Genomic DNA, 25,975 nt, shown 5'->3' with positions numbered 1-25,975 from the left:
CCGCTTTTCTGATGGAGACGAAAAGCATAAATGCCCGTGTGTACGAGATTTCGGCGCACATTAAAGATCCCCAAGTGGTCAAAATTAATCCGGAGCCCTCCACTACGGCGCACCTCATCGCCTGCGTTGCGTCGGCGCGTTAAACCCCACAATCAATCTATCAATTTTCACCACTTTTCAATTCCTATCTCGTAGGAGGGGGAAAAAATCTCACCCTGTTGAAGACCCAAATTTCACCGTTGATGGTTGGCTTGGGCACTCCGTGACCGTTGTAGTGGAAGAGGACACGGTCCTCCTGTGAATCAGTGCCAGGCACAGCGAGAACTTGGTCAGAACATGGCCTCCCTTCATCAAGCATGTCGTTGTTGTCGCTGATTCCAGCCGAAAAAAAAAAATTGAAAAGTGTACGACGTTCGAAATTGGCGTAAATTCCGTACAACAGCTACGCTTCGGTTGCCTCGAGTAACTAACAGCTAGTGAAATGATACCGTACGCTAGAAGTGCTTTCAAACACCCTGCCTCGAGATTAAGAAAGCAAGAAGATAAAGACAGGTGCGAGTTTAAAATAAATCCAAGCTGTGGTCAAGAACCGCAGCTGTACGGGAAGTAAAAATCTGCCAGTGTCATCCAAATATTTTTTGTTCGTGCTTGAGAAATGGTGGCATCTATCTTCTCAGCCATCCCAAAAATAGTTCACATATGAGTAAAGCTCTGAGTAGGAGGCCTAAGGAACAGTGTGAAATTTACAGTCACTGCCACACACTACCCAATCATGACCCTTTAATTGATTTTAACTTTCCTCCCCAAGCAAAAGGGTTTAAGCTTGCTTAATACACCTAGCTGTCCGAACAAGTTCATCTTTTCATTTCAGGCATTATTGGAGTATAGGATGACATCTACATGTGAATGTGGTTGAGATGAACTAGCTGCTGGCACTTTTAATCACCAGTTTACTGACTGGATCTGTCAAGTGCGACTCTCGGTACACTGAAAAGACTCAATAGGCAGTTATAGGAAGTACTGTATGCACCACCTGAGCACAAGTGAGTTTCATACCAATATCCAACAAAAAAGGTATGGCACAAGTGCTGGTATCAAGCTGTCGCTCTACGTGAATGGCTCAAGATGTGCAGTTTCACTGTGAGCAACAGTTCTCTATTTTTTTATTCCTTCTCTTCCTTGTCTCCCTGTGGCCTTTTCTCCTGCAATTACATTTCACTGCCTTGCTCCATTACTCATGCTTCAAAAGAGGTGAACCCATGCTCCAGCACGCTGCCTGATCCCCCATCAGCGCCACTCAAGAGCACCCCAACTAGTAAGTAAGCGGGGGTCAGGGGTCGAGGGTCGCTTGCCTTGGAGTTGCGCCTGAGCGAGGAGCAGAGCTTCTTGACCTCCTCCACTGTGGGGTCGAGGCTGAGCTTGTAGCGGGCCCGAGACTGCCACCGCTCGTACTGTTTCTGGAGGGCCGCCCCAATGCTCTCCAGGGCCTTCTGGGAGGGCGACTGGAGGGGGTCTGCGCACAGCAAGTGAGGACCAGCTAGCTCTCTCTTCTGGTACCACCAAAGTGCACCCCATATGCTTAGCACCAATGAGACCTCTGGTTAGACGTACAACCCTCAAACATGAATGCCTCATCCTCTCTGAAACATTAGCGCAGTTCTGGGCCATTTAGGGGGCTCGTTTCATTCTCTCCTGGGTCGCATGATTCTAGCAAAGACGGCACTAAGAGTGACCTTGTAGCCCAAGGCGACGTCACTTTCGGCTATGATGACACTTACTGTCAAAAAACGGCCTCCTCGAGTATAAGTCTGGGATCGTCCGTGGACTGCCCGAAATGCGATCTGGCGTTCGATTTTCCCATGTATTCCTATGGGACTTGCAATCCGAACGCAGTCATCAGACCATCCAGGACTGGCAAATCGAGGATGCCCAGAGGCTATCAACAGACATCCGTCAGCAAAGTAATAAGGGTCGACTGTATGAATGCTAAGCGCCTAAAAAACAAGAAGTTAAGTGCAACTTGGAGTAAGTGGGAGGCAATATGACTACAGTCAAACTCCGCTACAACGAACTCCGCTACAACGAAATTCCCGCTTCAACGAAGGTTTTTCGATTCCCCGCCCGCATCCCATAAGCCCCAATGTATTAAAACTCCCTCCACAACGAACCACTTTTTTTATTGTTCTCCCGATTCAACGAAATTTTCCCAGGACACAAGTCACTCGATTCGACCCGAAGAGATGTGTCGTTCAAGTGACGATGCACAAGCTGCCGACGACGTTGGACCGGGGCAAGACGCGACAACGGCCGAAGCATGGGCAGCTCTCGAGGAAGCCGGCATTGTTCCTGAGAACGTAGCATTGAGCGACTACGTAAATGCCGACGCGGACGTGATCGTCTACGAGGAGCTGAGTGATGCCGAGATCCTCAAGAGTGCTCGCGCCGCCTCCGCCGCCGCCGCCGATTCATCCGACGACGAAGAAGTCGGGCATGGTGTTCCGACGGTCCCGACGTCAGTGACCGCGTCGCAGGTCATGGACTCCTTGGACGTTTTACGTAGTTTCCTTGGCGCCCATGACGATGATGTCGCCATGCAGCTCCTCGCAGACTGTGAGCAGCGCATTCTCCCGTTGCTCGTGGGAAAGCGCAAGCAGTCAAAAATCAGAGATTTTTTCAAGTTTTGGAAATAAAATGCTCCCAGAGTGTCGTGCATATCCTGTGCATATCCGTGACCGCAAATTAAAATATAAACTCCTCGCTGTGATTTCACGACGCCTGCTTTTGCGCGGATCTCCACGAGTACGACGCGCATATTACAACGCTGGTCTAAGCGCCGCGAGACGCGTTGTGACCGCAAATTACGATATAAACTCCGTGCTATAAAAAGGGTGCTATTTTTGGCGGAGCGAGCTCCAAGCAAGTTGGCAACATTGGGGCGAAAAGGTAGGTGGGAGATTTCACGACGCCAGTTAGACGCCTGCCCTGTTTTCTTTATTTACTGATTTTTCCGCGACAACGAAATTCTCGCTTCAACGAAATTTTTCGCGATCCCCGTGAATTTCGTTGTAGCGGAGTTTGACTGTAGTTTAAAGGGATCCATCTGTTGTGTGTTAGGTGGCAACGCTACATCTAGGAAGCTCGCAAGGTTCACTGCACATTGCAAGGTTCACTGCAGTGGTGAAACTAGAATGGCAGACAAGCGGCATACACAAGGTAAAGTCGCAAAGAAATGGAATGCAAACACATGAACCGGAACACGCAAAACTGAAAAATAGTCTTCCTAGAGTTGCAATAACGACGTGCCATTTGGCATGTTTAGAAAGCCACATTTCCCCAACTTTGTTACTGTAATTAAGCGACATGTGAATTTGACTTACATGGAAGGAAATCGCGCTATTTCTGTGCGTTTCGGCTCATATTTTCATTTTCACATTTCATTTGTTCACGACTGTACATGACGCGTATTGTAAAAAAAAAAAAAAAAATGTGAGCAATTACAAATACAGCAGAGGTGATTTCCCAGCTTGTTTCCCAAAATACTACTGATGACATACACATTGCCAAGTTCTGTGTCCACCCGCCGCAGTGGCTCAGTGGCTAAGGCGTTGCGCTGCTGAGCACGAGGTCGCGGGTGCGATTCCCGGCCGCCGCGGCCGCTTTTCTGATGGAGGCGGAAAGCAAAAACACCCGTGTGTACAAGATTTCGGCGCACGTTAAAGATCCCCAGATGGTCAAAATTAATCCGGAGCCCTCCACTACGGCACGCCTCATCGCCTGCATTGCGTCGGCGCATTAAACCCCACAATCAATCAATAAGTTATGTGTCCCGCATAAATTACAGTACAGCTGTGCGATTAACAAGTTTCCATACGCAATAAGCTGTGGCTCACGCTATGACTGATACAATCACTTGTGCGACGGTAAGGCAGGAGCAGCGCATCATCACTCACACGCCACGTTCCCATAACGAGGTTAGTGGGTGAGTGAGTTGCTGCTACAACAGAATGCACGACAAAAACATGAGTGCATTCTTTATTTGTACAAGCTTCATGCTATTCTTATGTATTCACTGATGAGAAGCAGTGCTATGTCACTTCATCACTAAGTTCTGCAGCTTAGGTTACTGGGTGGGGTGAGTTGCTCATACTAACAAGAACAGAGAACACTCTGCCAGAACAAGCTAGTTCACTGCCTATTTGTATCTGTACCTGTACTGTCTTGTGGCGTACCACCTTCTTATATGCTATCCCAACCACTGCAGACAAAATAAGGAATGAAACGGGAATAAGCAAACGAAAAAGACCTCACCAAGCCAGCACTCCAGTCGAGCACAGGGCTGTGTCTTCACCACATCTGGTGGGTCCACGCCAATGTTGAGGCACATCACCAGGGCCACGCTCACCGTTTTCATCTGCAAAGGATGAGCCGAGACGGTGAGTGCAGTTTCCCAGGAAGGCCCGAGGATAGATTTCTTAAAGGAGCCATGAAGACAAAATACAAGTCGGGTTTATTAAAAAGACTGCTTAGTCCCGATAACAATGATACCAATATCATCGCAATCTTCGAACAAATAACGTAGATATGAAAGAAAACGTGTGAAGCAGTCGCGACTCCCTAGCCAATTTCCCGCAACTTTTCTATGACGTCACGGAACCTTGTTTGTGCGATTGGCGACCGCCTAACTGACCTGTCGCGACGAGACATGACTGGACGTCTGTAGTGGGGCCTCTAGATCCGTTTGACCGCATCACTTGAATGCTAACGTGCAGTTAACGCACTGAAAATTATGTTTTATTGTTGGCCCGGATGACGTCATTCTTGCTCATAACACGTCACTGTGGCGCAAAATTTGAAAGTTTTTAAATACTTATTGCTTTTTTTTTCGTTAAAAAAACATCTTTTGTGGCTGTAATGGAGCTGAGTGAGAAACTGAATCCTAGTTCTTTCAAATTAAATGAAGTTGTATTTTCTCTTCATGGCTCCTTTAAAGGAGCCATGAAGACAAAATACAAGTTTGTGTTATTCGAAAGATTTCGTGTTTTGCAGTGCCCCCAGCGCTTGTTCGAATTTATTCACTGAGAAATTAATCAATTTATGTTAAAATTTTGAGCTAAATCGTGTGTTTTCGTAGCTGCAATGACATCATAGACCGCTCTGCAGCCTAGGATCCCTTGATTCGCGCGTCCGCCGTACAGGGTAGAGACACGTACACGCTGGGGCCGCCATTTTGGATCGCTCGCTCGCCGCCGAAGCAAGTCATTGTATCAAAATCGCGCTAAAAGTATCGCCGCAACGCGGTTAACTGGCAAAGTTTGAATCAACTTATCTGTTTCGCGTTGCTGGGTCGCGTGGGAAACGAAACGAACAACGCGCTGAGCACGTTGACCCAATCGCAGCGGCACGGGACCGTTCAAAGGGTGTCTCCACCCTGTACGGCAGAGTTGGTATCGAGGTATTCGCGCGTTTGTTTACGTTACTCAACCTAGATGGCGCCACCACACCATGGCGTGTCGTTTTCTGCCTTTTTTTTCGTTCTGGGAGAAAATCGTTTCGTGAAACATACTGCTCGCTCGACAAACATGTTCACGTAAGACACCGTCGCGTCAATCAATCGGCCAGTGTCGTCTGAGACAACCCCAAAGCCCCGCAGTCCTGTGCAGCTAAACAAGAATAGTGCGCGCAGTACTAACAGCCGCAGCACGCAGCAGTACTTCTATGTTTACATGTGCTTTCGTAACTTACACTTACCACCATTCTTACGGCTTTAAAAAGAATGTGCCCTAAATTTAAGGCAAATAGCTCGTTCGGCAGGCTTACACTCTCCCTAATTTTCGTTTGCTTTTGCCGCCCTCCGCCAATCGCAGAGCTGTCTCGTGTGACATCATAGGTTCTGTTGCGGGAAATGAGCGAGTGGGTCACATGGCCATTTCCTTTTTTCCTAATTATGTGGCTTATTCGACCGAAGTTTACGTTAAAAGTGGTGTCAGTATGATTCTAACGAGGCAATCTTTTGAATGAACCAAACTTGTGTTTTCTCTTAATGGCTCCTTTAAGCAGGTTTTTAAAACTATGGTTGTTGTAAAAAAAAATTCCTCGGGGCACCTTAAGTCTGCTTACAAGTTGCTTACAAGTTTCGATGGCAAACACCGGACGATACTTATCAAAGTCTCCTTTTCACTGCTACATTGTGTTTACGTCCCTTCCTTCGCTTACATTTCTTCACCTTTTGCTGCGCATTACGTCGAAGGTGGCACTTGACCGCACAGCTTCCCAGAAGCACAGTTCTTCATAGCTGGAGGTGCACATGTTCCCCTCACATGCTGTCAGGTTCACCCGTCACACAATAAGACAACGAGTGCTGCACACACTACACTGACTCTTGTTCTGCAGTTGGCAAAGATAAAGTAGCACAGTGCTAATTCACTTGGCTCCGACTATGCAAACTCGAACTCCATTCCTGCACGAACTCAAATGTGTTTTTTTTTTATTTACCCTTCACGGCGAAGAGAATGTTTTGTACCAGGCAACGACGTCAGTCGTTCACACAACAGGGCCCTCAAGGCCTTTGCATTGAAAGGACGTGCAGGTGGGCTGACACTACTGCAACGTGCCCTCTGAGAACTTCCTTTGACTAATGACGGAATTAACTACCAGGAGTGCACTACCCGGTCACTTCATTTATCAGTAAGATGGCGTAACTAAGGGCTTTTACAGAAGCCCTGATAGAGTGTCTCATTACTCGAGGGCATAAAAGAAGCACTGCTGAAGTGTGAACTTGTTTTGTCAGAAACTGAAACAAATTCCACTGTGCAAAATTACAGTTAAAATCCATGGCTTGAAACTACTTTATATGTTCAAATTTAACTACGCTGACTAAGATACTTATGGTGGAAAAGTAGTCATCCAGGAGAAGGAAACAAAAGGGAAAAACTGGCTGTGGATCTGCTTGCTTCACTACAAATGTCATGAAGAGGGCTACAGTCTTCTGCCACCCCTTTCCCGTAACAGACCCCTGGAAGACCCACCAATGCGAAAATCCGGTGGCCTCCTGGAATGAGGCGGCCTTAGCCAAAGGCAAATAAATGCTCTCTCTCTCTCTCTCTTCACCCCTTCCCTCTCATGATAAATGCATTGGAGGTTTGATTAATTCAATGTTTGCTTGTCCACACTTCTCTTGCCCCACCTGCTCGGGTGTTTTGTTTCTGTTGTGTTTGGACCAGCCCAAGCTGACATCTTTTGTTTTAGTGTATGTGCTTATCTCACCTCTCTTCAACACAGTTTTTCAATTTTTTTTTATTTGTTATCGTAAAAACTGATCCAGCATGTAATTCCAACTATAAGAACACTGGTGTTCTCGGTTATATATATTTTGCCTCAAATTTTTCTAATTTTTCTTTGCGGTAAATAATGTGCACACGTTCGAATCATGCCAGCAGTTTCAGTAGTTTGCAATGGTCTTGCCTATGTATACTTTGTGTTCAAGCATTCCGTCACCACTATTTTGGCTGGGTGGTTGAATCAGGCAACAGAAAGTCAGACGAAAATACTTTCATTTTCACTTATATAGGTAGCCTAAGAAAAAAACTGTCTTTAAAAGACAGCAAGAGACATTTTTTAGTTTTTGTTCTCAAATTCCCAACAAGTTCACAAGTTGATGTGCATGCTGAAAGAAACCCCCACCACCCTCCCCCTCCACAAGTCTGCCCTGTTAATCTGGGAGGCCGACTGTGTTCAGACAACTACTGTTCCCGATCAGTCCTCAAAGTATAACTTTCAGTTGTATATGGCAAAACAACTCGTTCTTGCAGCAATCAAATTTTGACAAAAAGGTGAACGGCCCAATTTCAGTTGACTTCCCTGGTTTGCAATGAGATCATGAAATGCTGCACCCCCACGCGACTATGTCACAAACATTTTCATCCATAGCTTCATGACACGATCACTGGGTCAACACACCATTCCAAGTCTTGTACTTATTAGCAGTTAAAAATGTTTAACGGCGTTGCGGTGGTACATAAATGCGACAAAAAGCACAAACCAAAAAGTAAAATGGTCACGACGCAACAACGATATAAATTCGGTGGGAAAAACAAAGAATAAACTAAGAAAGCAAAAAGCAGCGCCCATTCAAACAGACTTTCAGCTTCACTGCTCGGCAAGTTTCAAAGCATGCTCCATCACCTGCCTGTCAACAGGTCAGTTACCTTGCACCGTAAAGGGATTCCAAGCCACTTGTGAGCTCAGCCCACACCCTCAATCATTACTGGCTGCTAGGTAAACATTGAAACTGCTGCTTGCACCAAACAGTTAACATTCTGCGATGCTCAAATGAGCCACCACCATGCGAGAACTTCCGTACTTTAACTGGGAGAATCGCATATCGCAGAAGACAAAAAAATTGGTGGGATTTTACGAGCCGAAGCAGCACCCTGGCAATGAGGCATGCTGTAATAGAGGGCTCTGGATTCATTTTGACCGCCTGGGGACCTTTATTGTCTGCCAAAATTTCGACACACGGCCATTTTTACTTTTCACTTCCATTTAAAATGCGGCTGCCCCGGCCGGGAGTCAAACCCGTGTCCTTGGACTCAGCACTGCCATTTTTAATTATGAACAAAATTACAACACATCAATACACCGGCTTTTGGTGTCCACTGCTCGGCCAATTGATCGATTGATGTTTAATGGCATCTGTTTTGTATCAGGCTGATGATGACACGTGTCATCTCACCAAAGAAGAAATGTATCTGTGTTGTACTACTCTTTTTATAAAAAATTTTAATGTTTACAAGCAACAGGCTCAAATTAAATTTTGTACGTTACAGGTTGCCGCTGTCGTGCATTGCGTTGCCCTGTCATTCCAATTTTTTAATCCTTTCTTGGCCATGTAGCATACTTTCCCTCTATTAACGATAAAATGTAGGTGTATGGGAAAATGAATATTTCCCTCATGCATTGGGATAAATACAATAACATTCCAACAAAATGTGCCGTATCGTTTCTGTTTCCTTTCCACAGACACACGCCCCATTTCTTCGGCTATACCACCCCACAAAGCTCCTCTTTCTCAAGCAACCTGCTCTAGTCTGAAAAAGCAGAGCTCTCCACTTATCATGTAGAATATCAATTTTCTCTGCCCTGTACATCTATAACAAAATTCTAGATTCCATTTTATTTCATTTATTCGTTTCTGTCTGCTTTGCCTCTTTTTGGGTTATCTGGGCTGTCTCTGTTTTTGAACAGGCCCCCTTCAAACAGGCAGGCTTCCCTGCAAGGGCTACAGGGCAGCCCAATGCCTTTAGCCAACGTATTGAACCGCATGTATTAAACGTGGAATGTGTGATCCTCTCAAGTGGTTTGCACTAAAGCCCACACTTTGCTCAAAAGTGCATGCTTGGTTGGAGCACGACGGTTACCAGCTTTAAACAAGGAAAAAACGTAGAAAGGGGGTGGGGCACGAAAAGAATGTAAACAAATGTGAGAGGCATGTGCACGAACGCGACGCCAACAGTTTTCGCAAGACGGCAACAGTAAGCGAAAGACTACACCAAAACACGGGACGAGCGTGGATACGCAAGCGACACCGCCGAAGCATACACAGAAACAATACGTCTCGGGCGCTTAGTTTCGAAACGAACTTCTCCGTTCCTGTAGTCGTTGTGACGGCACTTTTTTTGTTGCCACTGAATTGCAAGAATATGGGAGGCAAGATCCGCTCAAGGTGGACTGGTGGAAAATCGTTTGAGAGAGCACCTCTCCCGGTCTGCCTTAAATAAAGACGTTGCCGCTACCGTTGCGGGCAGCGTTCATTCAAAAACCGAAAGTGTGTGTAGGCTAACAAACGCGAGGTAGTTAGTTTGAAAAGTGAACGCAGCCACACGGAGGACAGTCGACCCACACAGAATCATAACGGGGCATCACGCGGCAATGTATCAGCAGCTGATAGCACTGCGCTAGTGCGGATGCAGTAACTGCCCGGGGGCACCGGGCATGCGGCACTTTTCATTCGCGCACAGCGCGTCGCTCGAGGTCGAGTCAACCTATTGAGTGTACGCGCTCCCGTCTCACCAACCGTGTCGACTTACTCGCTCTTTCATTCGCCAGGTCTGCGTGGTTATCGTCTCTGACGACTCGTTCGCGTGCCGGGCATCGCTGAACGCCAGCGGTAACTTCCAGTCTGGGAGCTGACTGGAATCGTCGTCTAGCTCCGGTTCACGCATGGCGACGACCATTTGAGAGGCACCACACCTCGTCCTGCCTTCGATCAACGTAAACTCGCGGCCGGCATCATCGCAACGCGCACAGCGGCTTTTCAATCACCACGATATCGCAAGAGTTCCTCCACCAACGAGGCTGTTTTCATTTTTTTCCCCTCTCTGAGAAAGGCGAGAAAGCGGAGAATGGAGAAAAGATGATGATGATGTTAAAAAGGACGAGAGGAGTTTCATTGTTGCCGACGTCTGAAACATTTGATTACCTACAAGAAGAAATTTTGATTATTGTTATTAGCACAAATGCAGTTATAAAATGTGGTTTGAAGTTTAAGGAGGTAATTTTTTACGCAATCAGTATCAACCGCCGCATCCGTGGCATCCGCAGCTTGCTAGAGTGCGTCTCGCATGTCGCGTGCTGATCTGCCACAATTTTTGGGGCGAGGGTGCATGTTTTGCGGTTTTATGCTCGGGACGGAGTTTTATTATGGCTACATTCAGCAACGTCAGGGAGAGGGCCACCACTCCTTGCGGGGTAGTCCCTCTGTTGGTCATGTTCTGAAGTTTTGAAGGGCTGTTCATAGCAAGTAACTCTGCTTCATTGTGGTCTAGGTGTTCACAATGACCCGATGCCTCCAGGCGCCGATTGATTCGTGAGGAATGCCTGGAACATTTGTGGCTCACATTGTCAAAGTAGAGTAAACGTTCCTTTCTGATCAAGTTCAGGGATGGCCCTGGCGGCCGAGTACGGGGAAGTGCGCACCAAGACATTTTCAGTTTCTAGACGGTGTCATGAGACATGCCCAGAAGCCAAGCATTGTGCTAGGGTAAAAGTCTTTTAGAGAAAGGGGGAGCTTTGTGAGCTTTCCTGCATGCATGGCTACGGAATAACTATTTCAGTGTTCCATTGGGCTGGTATTGCACTCATTTTCCAATGTTCATTTGTAGGCATTGATCATTATTTCATCTTGATTTGTGCACTTCACTTGTGTGCGCACACTATCAGCACCTTTCCTCACTGTTTCCACGCTACCAAACCCGATCTCCACCTCCTCATCTGGTTCTGTCCCAAATTCTCACAATGTCGCACATTCACACCCCCTAAAAATGACCCCTCAATTCACTCACAGTAATGATGCCTACCTTGATTCTCTACGAATGGCAGTCTTGCAAGAGCCAGTCTAGAGCTGCACGTTTGCTCCCCACACTGGCAAATGTTTCATTTGAACAGCGTCTAGCTTACATTGAAGAATGTATGGGTACACCTACCTCCAATGCTTCAAAATATAACTAGTAACGTTGCCTACATCAATGTTGGCACAAATCCAGCTTGTCTTCAACTGCCACAGAACCCCGCTCCCACCCTACCTCTCTCCGAATAGGCCTATGCTTTCCCTTCCAATAAAAGTATTCCTGCACCTCCCCTTCTTGTCCTTGGCCTTCTACCACTCAGCAAAACGTGGTTTACAAGAGCTTACCACTTGCTCGAGCAACATGTGCACGAAGTCAATGCCACTCAAGAGCTTCCCTGGTAGGCGACGACTAAACAAGCAGATTTCAAGAGTCAAAAGTCACTTGCCTTAGAGTTCAGCCACTTGAGCAAAAGGCAGAGCCGCTCTACCTCTTCGATTGTCATGGCGAGGCTAAGCATAGAGGGCTTCACTAATGCTGTCACTCACCGATGGTCGGGAGGGGTCTGTACACAAGCAAAGATTGGCTGTCCTTCTTTATGCCATCAAAAAGCATAATAAATGTTTATCGTTTATAAGACCTCTGTCAAGAAGTAATCACTATATAGGTGATTATATATAGGACTATATAGGAGGAGCCTCCTATGCTCGTTTCCATCTCGTGTGTCCCAGGATTTTAGCTATGTCATCATTGGGAGAGTAGGACTATATAGGAGGAGCCTCCTATGCTCGTTTCCATCTCGTGTGTCCCGGGATTTTAGCTATGTCACCATTGGGAGTGACACCATAGCCCGAGGCGACATCGCTTTTGGATACGAGTTGCTGCCTAGCAATGGTGGCTACACGAAACGCTGGACGCCCATCAGCAATGGGAGAACGGGTTAACCTAAAAAATTCGGGGAAGCTTGCTCTCACACGCAAGACTTCAATGGCAAAGCTTTTGTAGGTGATCATTGACAGACACAAAGTCGAGTTTTAGTATCGTTGTGGTGCCGTGGTTGATATTGGCAGCATGGCATTTCAGTGGCCTTATGTTGAGCAAGGCCAGAGTGAGCCTGTCGTTTCATTTGACGTTTTCGTACACCACTTGCAAGCGCGAGTTATCACCACTAGCGGATGCTTTGCACAGCGAGCCTCTTGAAGCGTGGCCTCTTGGCGGCGCAAACTATCCACGGCTGGGCCATGTGGAGTCGAGAATTGCAACATCTAAGTCACGGCTCTTCTACAGTACAGAGCACGAGCTTGACAACATAAGGACAAGCAAACAAGGGGTGTACACTATGTACACTATGGCAACAAAAAATAGTCCGAATAAAAGAGCAGTCCGAAAAACCTGAGTGATTAATCCTATGGGAGAGCTGGCGGTTCCTCGGGAAAATCCGAAATATGCAGCAAGTCCGAATTTTTGGAGTATGAAAAAACGGTTGGCTACTGAACATCCTTGTTCAGGAAAGTGGACTATGCGCAAATCTGGGCAGTATCAGTGAATGGTCAGTAAAACCACGCTTTAAAAGTGAGAAAACACAGCAAAAACTGCTAGCAGAGCGTCGATCCTGTGTACAAGGCCAGACGCTAGTCATTGAGACCTGTGTCATCACCCCTACCACACTCGTCACTCTTAGGAACATCTATCTGTACTTCTTACTCAGCATCGCAGGGGGTAAAATTGCACCACCCAGCTACCAGAAACCGGAGTTCTTACCTAGAAAGCGGCAAGTCTAGAATTGAGCACAGCACCCACAACTCTCAGACATGCACCAGTGTATAACAAAAATATCAAATACGTGAAAAAACAACCCTGGTCTGTCTGCCCTGCTTGCAGATATTCAACTTTGCAAAGCATGCCATTTGCGCTCCAGCAGTTTACTAAAAAGAAAGCCGCCGTAAGGTCAACCATCACGGGTTCAGTTTATTCAATGAATAAAACATGTACAGAGAGTACAGTCATTAAGTTACATGACTAAAACAAATAAAAATATGGAATAAAAATTCACTTGTAAAAGAGTTCTGACTAGTTAAAAGATCGATTGCCATGACTCATGGACAGGTAGATTTGGTTGCTGCCACCTGCGCAGCCAGTTCACTTGCAGACAGACTTTATTCGCACAAATGTAACAGGCAGTGACAAGGCCAGGTGGGGTATGCGAGAACATTTAACGTCACACACACACACACACACACATACCAATGTGTACCAACGCATAAAAGCTCTGAATAAAGTTAACCAAAACTGCGTGAAAAGAGACTAGATGCACAACATTAATGAAGAGACTGCACTTCCCTTTGATGAAGGTAGCGAGAGATGACACAACTAAAAGATGAAATGAGAAAATCAAAAAGGTGTCTGAAACTGAACAATGAATAGTTCCCAGAAGACACAAATAAAAGTGAAGACAACTCGTACCACAAAAGACAATCAACAGCAAGAAAGCTAACCAAGAGTGCTTTCTCTAGTCCAAAAAAAACAACAAAATGACAAACAAATAGGAACTTTTTTTTGTAAATGAGAATTGACAGCGCAAAAGCTGACGTCACAGGTTAATCACACACTTACATAGAGGGAAAAAAAAGAGGGATAATTTCTCCCTCACAAACTGCAACTTGACCAGACTGGACTGACTATTGCTCATTTGGCAGCACGGTAAAATCTTGCACCAAACAACACAACCTCAGGTACAAACGTAGAACACACGGCTGAACTCGCAACAAGCACTTTAGCCCAGCCGTAGAGCAAAAGGCACAACAACGTTAAGAATTTAAAAAATGGCCAGTGGTACAGGCATCTTCTGACCACATGTGAAATCGAGAGGCTAGTGGGTGTGAATTTCTGTAAATACTTATATCACACGGGGATGTCCCGCACACAAGCCCACGGCAAAAAATACTGCGGTGCTTAAAGCTGCCCTGACTTTTTCTTTTTGAACACAAGCAATGAATGCGACGCAAAGCCAGCCTGTTCCGTCCCATAACAGACTTGTTTGCCTATTTTAGAAATATACCACTTACGTACTGGGATAGAAATAAACAAAAAACACACTTTCTTCTAACTGATTAGCACCAGCTGGTGCTCGATGTCTACTCCATTTCAGTACAGAATAGATCTATTTTTACAACAAGCGAGCTAGGCCTTTTGGAATTTTTTATGGACCTTCAAGTGTTTTCGTGTAGCACATAATGGTTTTTAATGCCGTGGGTCGTGAATTAGTACCACAGGTATGTGATCAGGCGAGTCCCCTTTTAAAGAAGCAAACCCCCGACTGCCAATCTGCCTGCAAACACAAACACGGGGGTGTCCCGTGAGTGCCGATGTGCCTGCCAACACAAACTCAGGTGCGGCCCGTCTCGATCAGAGGGAGGGCTCCCTGGCGAAGCCCGGCGACCCGCTGCTGTCGCCGCACGTAGTCGTCCTTGTCGAAGTGGCGGAAGCAGACGCGGGGGCTCTGGGGGCGGTTGCGCTCGTGGTTGATGGGCAGGCGCTCGTCCCAGACGCGGCGCAGCTCCGGATCCTCCGGCAGCGCAAACAGCCACAGGCCGTCCTTGTCGGTGGTGTCCCGCGACTTGCACCCCCGCACGCAGCAGTAGTAGTCGTGCGGGCTCTGCGGCTGCCGGCTGGCCAGCGACAGGGAGCAAGAGAACAGCTGACACGCCACACTTGGAAAGAGTAGTGATGAACGCTTCTGTGCAGAAAACTTTTCCCCCCGTTACAGAGCAGAGTTATTTCATATAGACCAGTTGTCATCAAGCTCCCCTTCAGAATCAGAACAGTACGGCAGGTTATCACGGCAGGTTAACACAACAGGTTATCAGTGCTTCGTTCAAGCACGACCCCCACCTGGACACAAAAACTGACCTTTGCTAAACATTCAAATTAATAACACCACTGAATACAATATGAATTTTCGTTTTTTAAGTTAGGAAACATTAAATGATGCAAGTGTAATGACGTGTGATGATCAAAGTGCGCTTGTCTTTCTATTGCTTTGAGCGACTGTCCGATGCCTGCATGGGTATGCACCTCACACTGACAACTGTCATCACCTGACCATGATCGCGTGGCCCCTTGGACTGCTTGCGCTTTGTTCCTTCTCTCATCGACGGCTATTCCCCTTCGGTTGCCCTGTTACATTTCTACGGTCTTCATTTGATTCTGATTGTGGGGGTTTAACGCGCCGACGCAACGCAGGCGATGAGGCGCGCCGTAGTGGAGGGCTCCGGATTAATTTTGACCACCTGGGGATCTTTAACGTGCGCCGAAATCTCGCACACACGGGCGTTTTTGCTTTTCGCCTCCATCAGAAAAGCGGCCGCCGCGGCCGGGAATCGAACCCGCGACCTCGTGCTCAGCAGCGCAACGCCTTAGCCACTGAGCCACCGCGGCGGGTCAAACGGTCTTCATTTCATGACTTACGGCAGCCAGCACTTGAGTGCTACTTCACCTTTCTGCCAACAGATGGTAGGCTAGTGAATTTTCCCCGTGGGCACACAGTGGAGCAAAAGAACCAGAAGGCTCACGACAAAGTATATGAAACCTGGAAGCGCAGGGGAAACAACCAAGGCAATAAAAATTGGAGTGGAAGAATCAGAGACAACGACCCAGAAAAAAGAGGGTGGACTTAGATATCTACAGAATCGGAAAGCACGAGATCACAAGGGAGAAGTTCCTTGATAACACCAAAGGGAGTGCATTACTTTTTGAAGTTTGAAGCTCGGGCGGGCGGCTTGCGGACAAAAACGCCAATCCGCAAGCCGGTGCAGGAAGAACTGTGCGTGCAGGTTGCGGCAGGGAGCCACAAACCACTGCAATGGAGTGGTAAAGGGAACTGGACAGCAGTAGAGGCTAGTAAAAGAAGGTTAGAATGTTGGTGGGAAAAGAGCAGAGAAGAGTCTGGGAAGACATGCAAACATAGCAGTCAGACTAGCACAAAAATTCCCTAAAGTTTTTTTTTTCTCTGTTGTTTTTGGGTGCAACACCACTCCGTTGCAAAGGGGACGCCACTAAGCAATATCATCATCAGCAGCAGCAGCGTCACCCCATGCTTGCCCCAGCGCAAGAGGCCAACCGCAGACCAGCTTCTGATACACGAGGCCTGTAGGGAGTTTCGCAACAGGTATGTATCGAGCCCTGGTTCCAGGGAGCTCTCCAAGGCCATCTGACTGCTCATGTAAGCTCGTGCACAGCCACAAACGCAGATGGAATTGAGGCTTCCACATTGTTGGCCTAACAAACTGGTGGTGGCAGCAGTGTGCAGCGCATATCTGCAAGTTAGCCACACCGTCTTGGAAGATGATTTTACTGGTTGTGGTATTTAACGCACCGAAGCTACACAAGGGCTATAAGGCGCGCTGTAGTGGAGGGTTCTCCCAGATTAAGATTAACCACTTAGGAATCTTTGATGTGCGCAATAGTCTCGAACACACGGGCATTTTCACTTTTCGCCTCCATCAGAAAAGCAGCCACCAAGGCCGGGATCAAACCCACATCCTTGGGCTCTGCAGCACGCCGCCTTAGCGACTAAGTTACTGCAGCAGGTTATCTTCGAATATGAAGCATGCGTGTTCCAAAAGTATGCATCATTTCGCTGAAATGAGCTGAATCGTGATCTATCTTGTCCTGATGTGCGGAGTAGTTAAAGTGGTGATTTGAACTGGTCAGTTCAAAAGTACAAAGATCTGCCCCTCACACTGAAGAGGCAAGGAGTGAGGAGCGTACTTGCGTGTGCATCCAATGCCTTCGAGAAAGGGTTTGCTAATTGTGCGGTAGCATGCAATTTCTCTTGTACGATTCAAGCTACGCTACACCAATGTCTGTCTTAGAGCAGACACAATGACTACGTCTCCTAGAAGCAACTGAATGCATTATGGACCACACTGAGGTGAAAGTAAGGGCAAGTTTGCACTGATTGCATCCGCACATAAACTTCGGGGTGCCCTGAACTGTTGGGACACACATTTTAGGAGAATGAAACCTGTTGATGAACGTTTAAAAGCCATTCTGGCCACGGTAACTGACACATTCAGTGAGCCTGCAAGCACACAGTGGCCACTGGCCCAGCTTTCCAAACACCAAGCATGTGTGGAGGTATCACTCCCAACACAAAGTAGGGCACCAATGAGAAACAAACAGGAAAAAGAAAAAGAAGTTGTACCACCCTGTGCCCCATTTTTCTGGACTCCCACGTATTTGCCAGGTATAAGACATGTGGTTAGGTTACTGTTAGATAACTACGGGCCTGTTGCACCACATCCACCATCAGACAACGTTTTGTACACCCTGCCTCTAGCTACCCCATTACACTCCGGCGCCGTAGACCTCCTCATTCAACCTTTGCACCTAGTTCGCATTTTCTCAAAGTCCCAGGTTTCACACCCCTCCAGCTATACCCAGGCTATGAGGATGCCACGGTGAAGGGCTACAGGTTCTTTTAAACCGCCAGGAAAGAGCCTTTAGCGTGCGCCAAAATATTGACACAAAAGCGTTTGTTTTCCATCCACATCAATGAAATGGACATATTGTCCATGTAGCATTACTGCAGCCAACACCCCACAGCATTCTCTGCAAAGCCCGTGAGGGTACAGCTCAGTTTTCAGCAGTAACTAGTTACTAGTACCACGTTACCGGTAACTAGTTACTTTTTTCTTTAACTACTTATTTTTAGGTTAGAGGAACTTGTAACTGTAACAGTGTTACATTTTTACACAGTAACTGAACATACCGCTGCTACAGTTACTTCATTTTTTTAGAACGATATTATCCAACAGCAACTCGTTAAAGGGCGACGAACAGTTCGCGCTTTCAACTTTTTCAGACTTTTCTCACTGGGTGGGCACCTGATATCGCACTTGATGTCTTGAATAAAGTTTATTCAACCACTTTCTTCTTTTCAATATACTCTCTGTTTCCCCTTTCCACAACACGGCTCCCTTCGCAGCTTAGAGGAGGAAATTACTGAGAACTAGGATTATATATCTTCCCTGCTGAAGATTGAGCTCGGTCTTTAGGGTGATTTCTTAAAACTTTTCCTTCGTCTTGAGTCAAGCGGAAACATGAAAAAAAAGGAAGCTGGCACTTATACCTCCGACAACAGGAAGCCTTTAAGATGCAAACTTTGACAAACAACTCTATACTCGGTTACAACTCAAGAACGGCACCACCTCATGTGGTGTATCACTCCGCCAAAGCGCCGGACCCGTGACGTCAGTGCGCGCACGTTTTGAAAGGGGTTTGCTGTGAATGCGTGATATCGTCTGCCTTGTCTCACGCAGTTTGTTTGTCGCCACTGGAGTCATTTATAAGCATATTAAGTCCAAAAAATCACGGAAACGGCTCACGCCATGTTCAAAATATTCCCAGTAACGCCCTACTTGCGCCGCGCGGAGGAACATCCGGCTACGGTGATAAGCCACAGCAGCAACTTCTGGTGCCGTTCTTAAATTCCCTGACACCAAGGGTGTATTAACCAAAATTGGCCTCGTACCAGCTCACTGCTGAAAACGTCGTCAAAAGACCATGGTCTTCTGCCGCGCCTGCCACGTAAATGACACTCTTCTGTTTCCTGCCGACCTCTCACACTCTTCCTCCCCCATCATAAACATGGTTTTGCTCAAGTCAATTCAATGTTGCCGCATACCACTGCTTGCACGCCATCTACTGGAACCTTTTGTTACTGCTGGACTTCTTGGAATGCCGCCATGGTGGCTGCGAGCGCTTTGTATTTCTAGATCAAACCATTTTTCCAGGGCGTACTGTATTTACTTCCTATCACAAAAAACAAGCAGCCATGACGTTTACTTTAACAACACTGCAAATATTACTCGTGTGTTGATGTTGTGCTTCAAGTATTCCTGAAGTTTTCTTTTTGCCCAACAACACTGACAAGTATGAACACTGCTGCCAGATTTAGTACTCGGGAAACCTTTTGCCTATTTAAACGTCACGTTCAAGAATTCTGTTAACTTCTGTCCGGGCGATTGAACTGAGAGACAGACGGACACAGACCAAAATTTTACTAAGAACTACTTGGTAAAACGGAAGATTGGACAAAATGGTCGATCATTAAAGGGAAAACCAGCGCAAAACGACGACGTACAAGGAGGAGGTAACAACCGGTATCAGCGCTGTGCCTGTTACCTTCTTGTGTGCCATCGTTTTGCACTGGTTCTCCTTTTCTTCAAGAAAGACTATCAGGGCCGCAGCCAGAAATTTTTTTCGGAGGGGGTTATGGCGAATTGCAAGGAAAGACATCTGCCGAAAGAAGCACTAAGTCTGGCTCACGTGCTGCCTGGAAAAAATTTCGGAGGGGGTTCGAACCCCCCCCCCCCTTGGCTACATCCATAAAGACTTTAGTCTTTAAGAGGCGATGCAACAAAATGAGGCGTACACAACGATTGTTGGTGTGGCAATGGGCTTAAGTGTGCCCCCTTTTAGCTTCTCGTTGTCTGGGGTTCTACCAGTGTAATTTGACTACCCGCATGCCTTCGTAAATTTCTATAAATCAACTGTATCATTTACTTGGATTTATACAGTAGTGCAAAAGTAATGACGTTACATTCCTAGTAACTGTAACACTGTTGCTTTTTACTGATAACGTTGCCCATGACTGGTACAGCTACAGCTGCAAGCTTCACCGAGGATTGACAACTACCATGCCGTTGGTTGTAACTACATGGGCCTCAAGCGGAGATGTTGGGCTCACACAATTTCTGCACATCAGCTATGCCGTGCTATGACTGAGAGCCACTGCAATTTGAAATTACAAATAGAGCCAGAGGGACTGTGGTCTGTTGGGAGGACTTCTCGTAATAATCCCCTCCGAGATCTATACCTGTGTTCTGCAACTCCCTTCAAACATGCACAGTCGAAAGCCACTCCAAAGCGAGTTTTTTGCAGACTGCCATTAAAACAGAAAGAACATGGAATGGTCAAATGAATCCCTACAGTGACATCTTTCATCTCGATTAAGAATTACTGCCCAGCCTAATGTATCCAGCGGAAACTCAGATTTGCCAGAGGCTTCAGAAACAGGCCCGCAAATGGCAAATTTTGTGTGTAAAAATCACTATTACATTTCATGCAGTGAGTAGTAAAAGGGGGTAGTAATATTGTTATGGGGATGCAAGCTGAAAGGCTGCTACAATATTTGTGCCTTAAACCAAAGAAATGACACTTGTGGCACAAACATTTCAGGTATGAATGGCTTAATTACACCTATGTTTCACTACTGAAGTAGGTCACAGGCTTAAACAGTCAACCGAGAGTGAGAGACCAATTCGACAACCCTCGCTATTGCAAAGGCCTTCCTCATGTCCATAACGCCCAAAAAATGATTAAAAATAAGAAAAAAAGAAAAGAAACCTGAAAGGAGCAGTGAATGGTTCTTAATCCACCACCCAGTAGCCTTGCATGTGATGTTCCGTATCGAGAAAGGCAGAAGCCAGGCATTTCCAGTGGGATGCAGAAAGTTAAACATGTTGATATGCCGCACTGTCCTCTAGACCGCCTTAAAAGAGACCAAATAATCCTTATTTACTAAAAGAATGTGTACAACTAAGCCAAATGAGCATTTTATAGTTAAAATAAAATCACGCGTCTTGCAAAAAAATTTTGGCACTACTGGAGCTCAAACTCCGGTTGGACGACAACCACTCTGGTTGTTTGTGCCAAACCGCGCGATTCTACCCCTAGCCTCTGAGGCCAGTTGCTCAAAATCACAGAAAGAATGTGTTGCAAGCGAAACAATAGACGGCGCTGGTTGCATGCAAAAAGTGCTGGGCTAGTGGAATCTCGCTCCTTTCCGTAAGGGCCGATCGAACAAGTAGCAGGAGAACGCTCGAAATCTGCCACAACTGCATAACAACTTACGGGCTGGTAGTTGGCATGACGACCGGCACACCATTCCGTAAATTCATCGTCACCGGGGTCGACCTGACTGCAGCCACCTGTGATGGGGCGACCTGTGATGGGACGGCCTGTGATGGGACGGCCTGTGCAGGAGGAGTCCCCGAGGATGTCTGGCCAGAGGTCTCTGCTGGACCACTGCCGTTTGTGACGGCCGGTGTAGTGGCGGCCGGTGTAGTGGCGGTTGGCGTAGCGGCAGCCGGACTACTTCCATTTGCAGTAGCCAGCACAGCGGCGTGTGACTTGCTTGGTCTTCCACGTGGTCGCCGTGGTGTGTTCGCTTCTGGTGGCCTCGCGCTGTCCTTTCGGGGCCGACCAACAGGTCTCTTGGTGGCTCCCGGCTCCTTGGGCGTCTTCTCCTTCCGAGCCACCTTTCGCCGGCCAGCCTTCTCATCAGGGTCGTCAACTTCCTCCGAAGATGACGAGGCCCCTTGTCGGCTCAGCCAGCTAGCCTTCCCCCGCTTCTTGTCGCGCTCAAAACTGAAGTCCGGGTCGTCATCCGAGCAGTCCGAGTGGCTGTCAAGCATGTCTTTCATCTGCTCACTCGTCAGCTTCATTGCTGGAAAGAAAGGAAGGGCGGGGGGCGTTGCGATCACAACACTGCTGTTTTCGCAATAAATTCAAACTTGGGGGTTTAACACGTTGAAGCTGACCTCGAGCTACGAGGCAGGCCGTAGCGAAAGGCTCCGGATTAACCCGGGTATCTCTAATGTGTGCCGAGATCTCAACAAACGCGCGTTTTCGCATTTATCTGAAAAACATCCACCGCAGCTGGGATCAAACCCGCGTCGTTGGGCTTAGCAACACAACGCCTCAGCCACTGGCCCACCGCGGAGAGCCTGTCTTCACTACGAAGGTTAACCCTTTCAGCCCTGAATTTTTAAATCTCAAGCAAAACAACATTTTCTGTGCGTTTTGCTAAATTTTAGGGTCCCCAATGCCCACACACAAAAAATAGAGCTGGAAGTGCAAGTATCAACAAATTAGGACATCTGGCAATTAAAAATTGTGTGTTGAGCCGAGGCATCACTTCTGCAATTTTCCTAAACGTTATGACTACAGGCCTACTAACAAACAACAAAAAAAAGGCTTCGTAATGTACGTACTTCTAGATTTAAATGCTTGGGAATAAAACTCGGACCGCCATTTTTGTCAGCATCAATGTCATAATTTGTTCTTTGTAGCATGAAGCTCCACTAAAATTAAGCAACAGTGATATCTATTGCAATAGACATCAATGAGGAACAATTCCCCAAAAAACTAGCAGTGTTGGTTTCTCTCTCTGTGCACTAGAGGAACGGTTCTTTACGCTTTACTCAGTCCAAGCAACAGTGGTGCGCGTCGTTACAGTGCCAAACGTGTGTGTGTGTGTGTGAGGGGGGGGGGGGGGGGGGTATGCGAGTCTTGTTGGAATACTCCAAACGAAACTCGCTTGCTGCCTGCGGTGGCAAATGCTTGCGCCAAGTTGGCTTGCGAATCGCGGTTCATCGGTAGAGCCAAAAAACAAAAATATGCTTTAGTTCGAATGCTGGGCACATCGCTTTTTTTTTTTTTTTTTTTTTAACCCTGTGCCCTTTTTGAAACGCCATTTGCAGTTTTGCTCTATGATAGACTACGAATCAAGAATGCTCGCAGTACGGCAGACGCAGCAGCAACGACAAACGCGCTAACGCCTGGTAGGGGACCGCGGCGTCACCAGACTAAACACAGCCGCTTAAGTTACGCACCATTTAATCCTCAGCGAACACTTTGCAAATACTTTACCAGCCAGAGTGACACAAGTGCATCGCTCGATTTACGCACCACTGGATCTTCGGGGCCTGTCAGACATCGTCTCGTAGCTAGGCGGTCGGCGCAGGGAGCAGCAGCGAAGCGCCTTGGTCAGGGTCGCGGAAAGATGGTTCTGCACTGCCGAGTTTGTGCCCACACTTTGCAGCGCTGTCAAGCAGCAGAAGCTGACAACCAGCAGAAGTAGCAGCAGCGATTCCAAACAGCACGCAAAATGGCGCCAGCGCGCGCGTCAGCAAAAAACATGGAGGAATGCAACAAAAAAAAAAAACGAAAACATTTTTTCAGGGTTGCCAACCCTTGCCTTGGGTTTTGGTTGCGTTTCCTTGAGTTCAATTCATGTTGAAATAAAGAACAGAAGAAATTTTAAAACCTGCATACTTTGAGCAGCGCAAGGCGCCTCTTCCTGTAACTATTTTTCTCTCTCGAGCTAGCGCTGGACAGGCTATGGCTGGACGAAGCGGACGAAGTCGCCTCTTCTCTTGCCTCTGCGTGCGAGCCTTCGTCGGTTGTACGGTTCTTCTGCGTGCGTAGCCGTGCGCGAGTGCGTCGGTTGCTGTTTTTTCTCCGCAAGCTTTCCTTCGACGTACTCGGGCAGACATGTATCGTCGGCAACCGACGAGGATCGAGGTCAAGCTCGACGACTTGCAAGAGTACGAGGCGCTCAAGAAGGAATGGGACGACAAGGGAGCGTCAGTGTGCGAAAAGGCCGGTTCGGCCAGCGGGAAAGAGCCGCCCAACCCCGACTCTCCAGCGAGCCCGCCTAAGCCGACCGTTCACGAGCGCATCGGCTACAAGCCGGAACCTCGGGTGGCGAGTTGAAATGTGTCGTGCGTGCCGAACGCTGGAACCACCTCGGACTCCTTCAGCAGTGGCATTATTCCGCAGATGACATTTTACTTCGCAATCCGACCAATGCCGTGTACTTTGTTACGGAGTGCCTGGATGTGCACTCAGTCTGCAACAAAATCCTTCATCTCGAACTGACGGCTTGCCGAAATTATTAGTACGGTCATAGCCTAGTGTATACTCGGTAATAAAGAAGGCCGTGGTACGGTCCTTGCCTTCTTTGCTTGATAGTACGGTGCTGTTCGGCCCCACAGGAAGCATAACGCACCTAGTTCTCATGTGCTGTCCCGAGACGTGACGTTATGTTAACTGTGGTACCTCTGGAAACTGGTAGCTGATGTTCGATTTATTGTAAAAATTATCTGGGGAACAGGTTTAAAGGTATAACTACAAAATATTCTTTATTTCACGCTAGCAACACGTAGATTGGTTAAAAGGGCCATGCAGACAAAAAACCAGTTTGTTTTATTCCAAAGATTTTTATTGTGCCCTCAGCGCTTGCCCGGAAACAAACGATGCTTTATTCAATAAGAAATTTGAATATTTAAGTAGTTTTGATTCTCCCGCCAAATCGTGTTTTCGCGACGTCTGCAACGACATCACAAGAACCGCTCTGCAGCTGATTGCGGAGCCTCATTAACCGTTAGTCAACCTAGATGGCGCCGCCACGCCGCGAAAGGCCGTTTTCTGCCTTTGCTTTGTTTTTGACCGTATTTGTACCTGGCTTGTTTCTGTCAAGGTAAAAAATAATCGTTTCGTGAAACACGGTGTTCACTCGCCAAGTATGGCCACGTAAGACATCGCTTACGCCAATCGGCCAGTGTCATGAGACAACCCCAAAGCACTGTTATGACACCGCAGTGCTGTGCAGCCAAAACAAGCATAGTGCGTGCAGTACCCACAGCAGTACGTGTTGGTACTTTTATGTTTACGTGTACTTTCGCAACTTTCATTGTTTACCCCACCATTCTTCCTGCTGTAAGGCGATTATGCATTACATTTAAACCCAAATAGCTTGTTCGGCAAGCTTGTAAGCCCTGTCTAATTTGCTTTTGGCGGCCTCGGCCAATCGCAGAGCTGCCACATATGACATCACAGGTTCTGTTGGGGGAAATGAGCTAGTGGGTCTCTTGGCCATTCCCTTTTTAAGTGCAGAGCACTTTAGGGCCGCGCCCTGTAGTCGTAGCTCGCTCGCTGAACCCAAGTAGAGCCACACGGCGTTCCGTCATAGTCGCTGTCGTCGTGGCGTAACCCAGAGGCTTCGAAAGCCAAGTGGTTTATAGTTATAAGCGTTCAAAACTAGTGAACCGCTGGTGGTTGTCATACATCTCCCAGTTTTGTAGCGCAAAGAAAACTGTACGTACATTTGAGGCAAAATATACGTAGTTAACCGGCACTGCCCGCGTTGAATTAGTTAGGAACGCTCGTTGTGCTGGTTTTTACGATAGCGAAAAAAAGTGGCAGTGCAACGCCCCCATGTGCGGGAGGAACAGCAAGCACAAAAAGAACAGAACTCCCACTGGCGCAGTTTCAGGCAGGGGGTGCATGAGCACTGCGAAGGCAGGAAATTTGAAATGCATTGGGTGGTAGCAGTGAGTGGATAACGGCACTACAGCCCATTATGGTGAATCACTGCTCCGCGCTTCCGACAGCTTTCACAATGAGTGGAATGGCTTAAAGTTTTTCCCTAATTATATAGCTTATTTTAGCGAAGTTTATGTTAAAAATGGTGGCAGTATGTTCCTAATGAGGCAATCTTTTGAATTAATTAAACTTGTGTATTGTCTGCATGGCTTCTTTAAGGGTACGTTCAAACTGTTTCGTCTGAACATCAATAGTCCAGAGTTCAATATATGCAGGTTTAACTGAGGCATGGAACCGAGGTACTTGGGTGCACCAAATCTGTAGGTCAGTTGCAAGTTGGGCGAGTTGGTACATGTTCATACTTAATCACAGCCTGAAAGACGGGACAGACAGCAAATAACCAGCGCCTGACCTGTGGTTATTCTACTATCTGTCCCATCTTTTGCGCCGTGATTAAG

General features: G+C 47.2%; 3 protein-coding genes across 3 annotated transcripts in view; 1 reads left to right on the top strand and 2 right to left on the bottom strand.

The window, feature by feature from the left end:
* The window catches only part of Raptor (regulatory associated protein of MTOR complex 1), a 57,773-nt gene extending 47,365 nt beyond the window's left edge, over positions 1-10,408 (bottom strand). Inside the window, exons 1-4 of the mRNA XM_077670974.1 lie at positions 10,086-10,408; positions 4,309-4,411; positions 1,353-1,513; positions 215-295 (exon numbers count right to left, since the gene is read on the bottom strand). Of these exons, the coding sequence (XP_077527100.1) occupies positions 215-295; positions 1,353-1,513; positions 4,309-4,411; positions 10,086-10,232 (492 nt within the window). The 5' untranslated portion in view covers positions 10,233-10,408. The remainder of the gene's footprint in view (positions 1-214; positions 296-1,352; positions 1,514-4,308; positions 4,412-10,085) is intronic.
* A 2,887-nt stretch (positions 10,409-13,295) lies between these two features.
* LOC144138597 (uncharacterized) lies at positions 13,296-23,314 on the bottom strand. Its single transcript, XM_077670969.1, has 3 exons — positions 23,100-23,314; positions 21,261-21,855; positions 13,296-15,010 (listed from the first exon to the last, which is right to left on the bottom strand). Exons 1-3 carry the CDS (start codon positions 23,125-23,127, stop codon positions 14,728-14,730), a joined length of 906 nt encoding a protein of 301 aa, XP_077527095.1. The 5' UTR covers positions 23,128-23,314; the 3' UTR covers positions 13,296-14,727.
* A 205-nt stretch (positions 23,315-23,519) lies between these two features.
* On the top strand, positions 23,520-24,156 carry LOC144138598 (anaphase-promoting complex subunit CDC26-like). The gene has a single exon (XM_077670970.1). The coding sequence runs from the start codon at positions 23,685-23,687 to the stop codon at positions 23,904-23,906; it is 222 nt and encodes a 73-aa protein (XP_077527096.1). The 5' UTR covers positions 23,520-23,684; the 3' UTR covers positions 23,907-24,156.
* The last annotated feature ends 1,819 nt before the right edge of the window (positions 24,157-25,975 follow it).

This window comes from Haemaphysalis longicornis, unplaced genomic scaffold (assembly GCF_048455015.1).
Source record: "Haemaphysalis longicornis isolate Haplotype H1 unplaced genomic scaffold, Haemaphysalis longicornis Haplotype H1 scaffold_5, whole genome shotgun sequence".
In the NCBI taxonomy this organism is placed as follows: Eukaryota; Metazoa; Arthropoda; class Arachnida; order Ixodida; family Ixodidae; genus Haemaphysalis; species Haemaphysalis longicornis.
The sequence above is the reverse complement of the archived record's forward strand: the minus strand, read 5'-3'. Positions and strand labels throughout refer to the sequence as shown.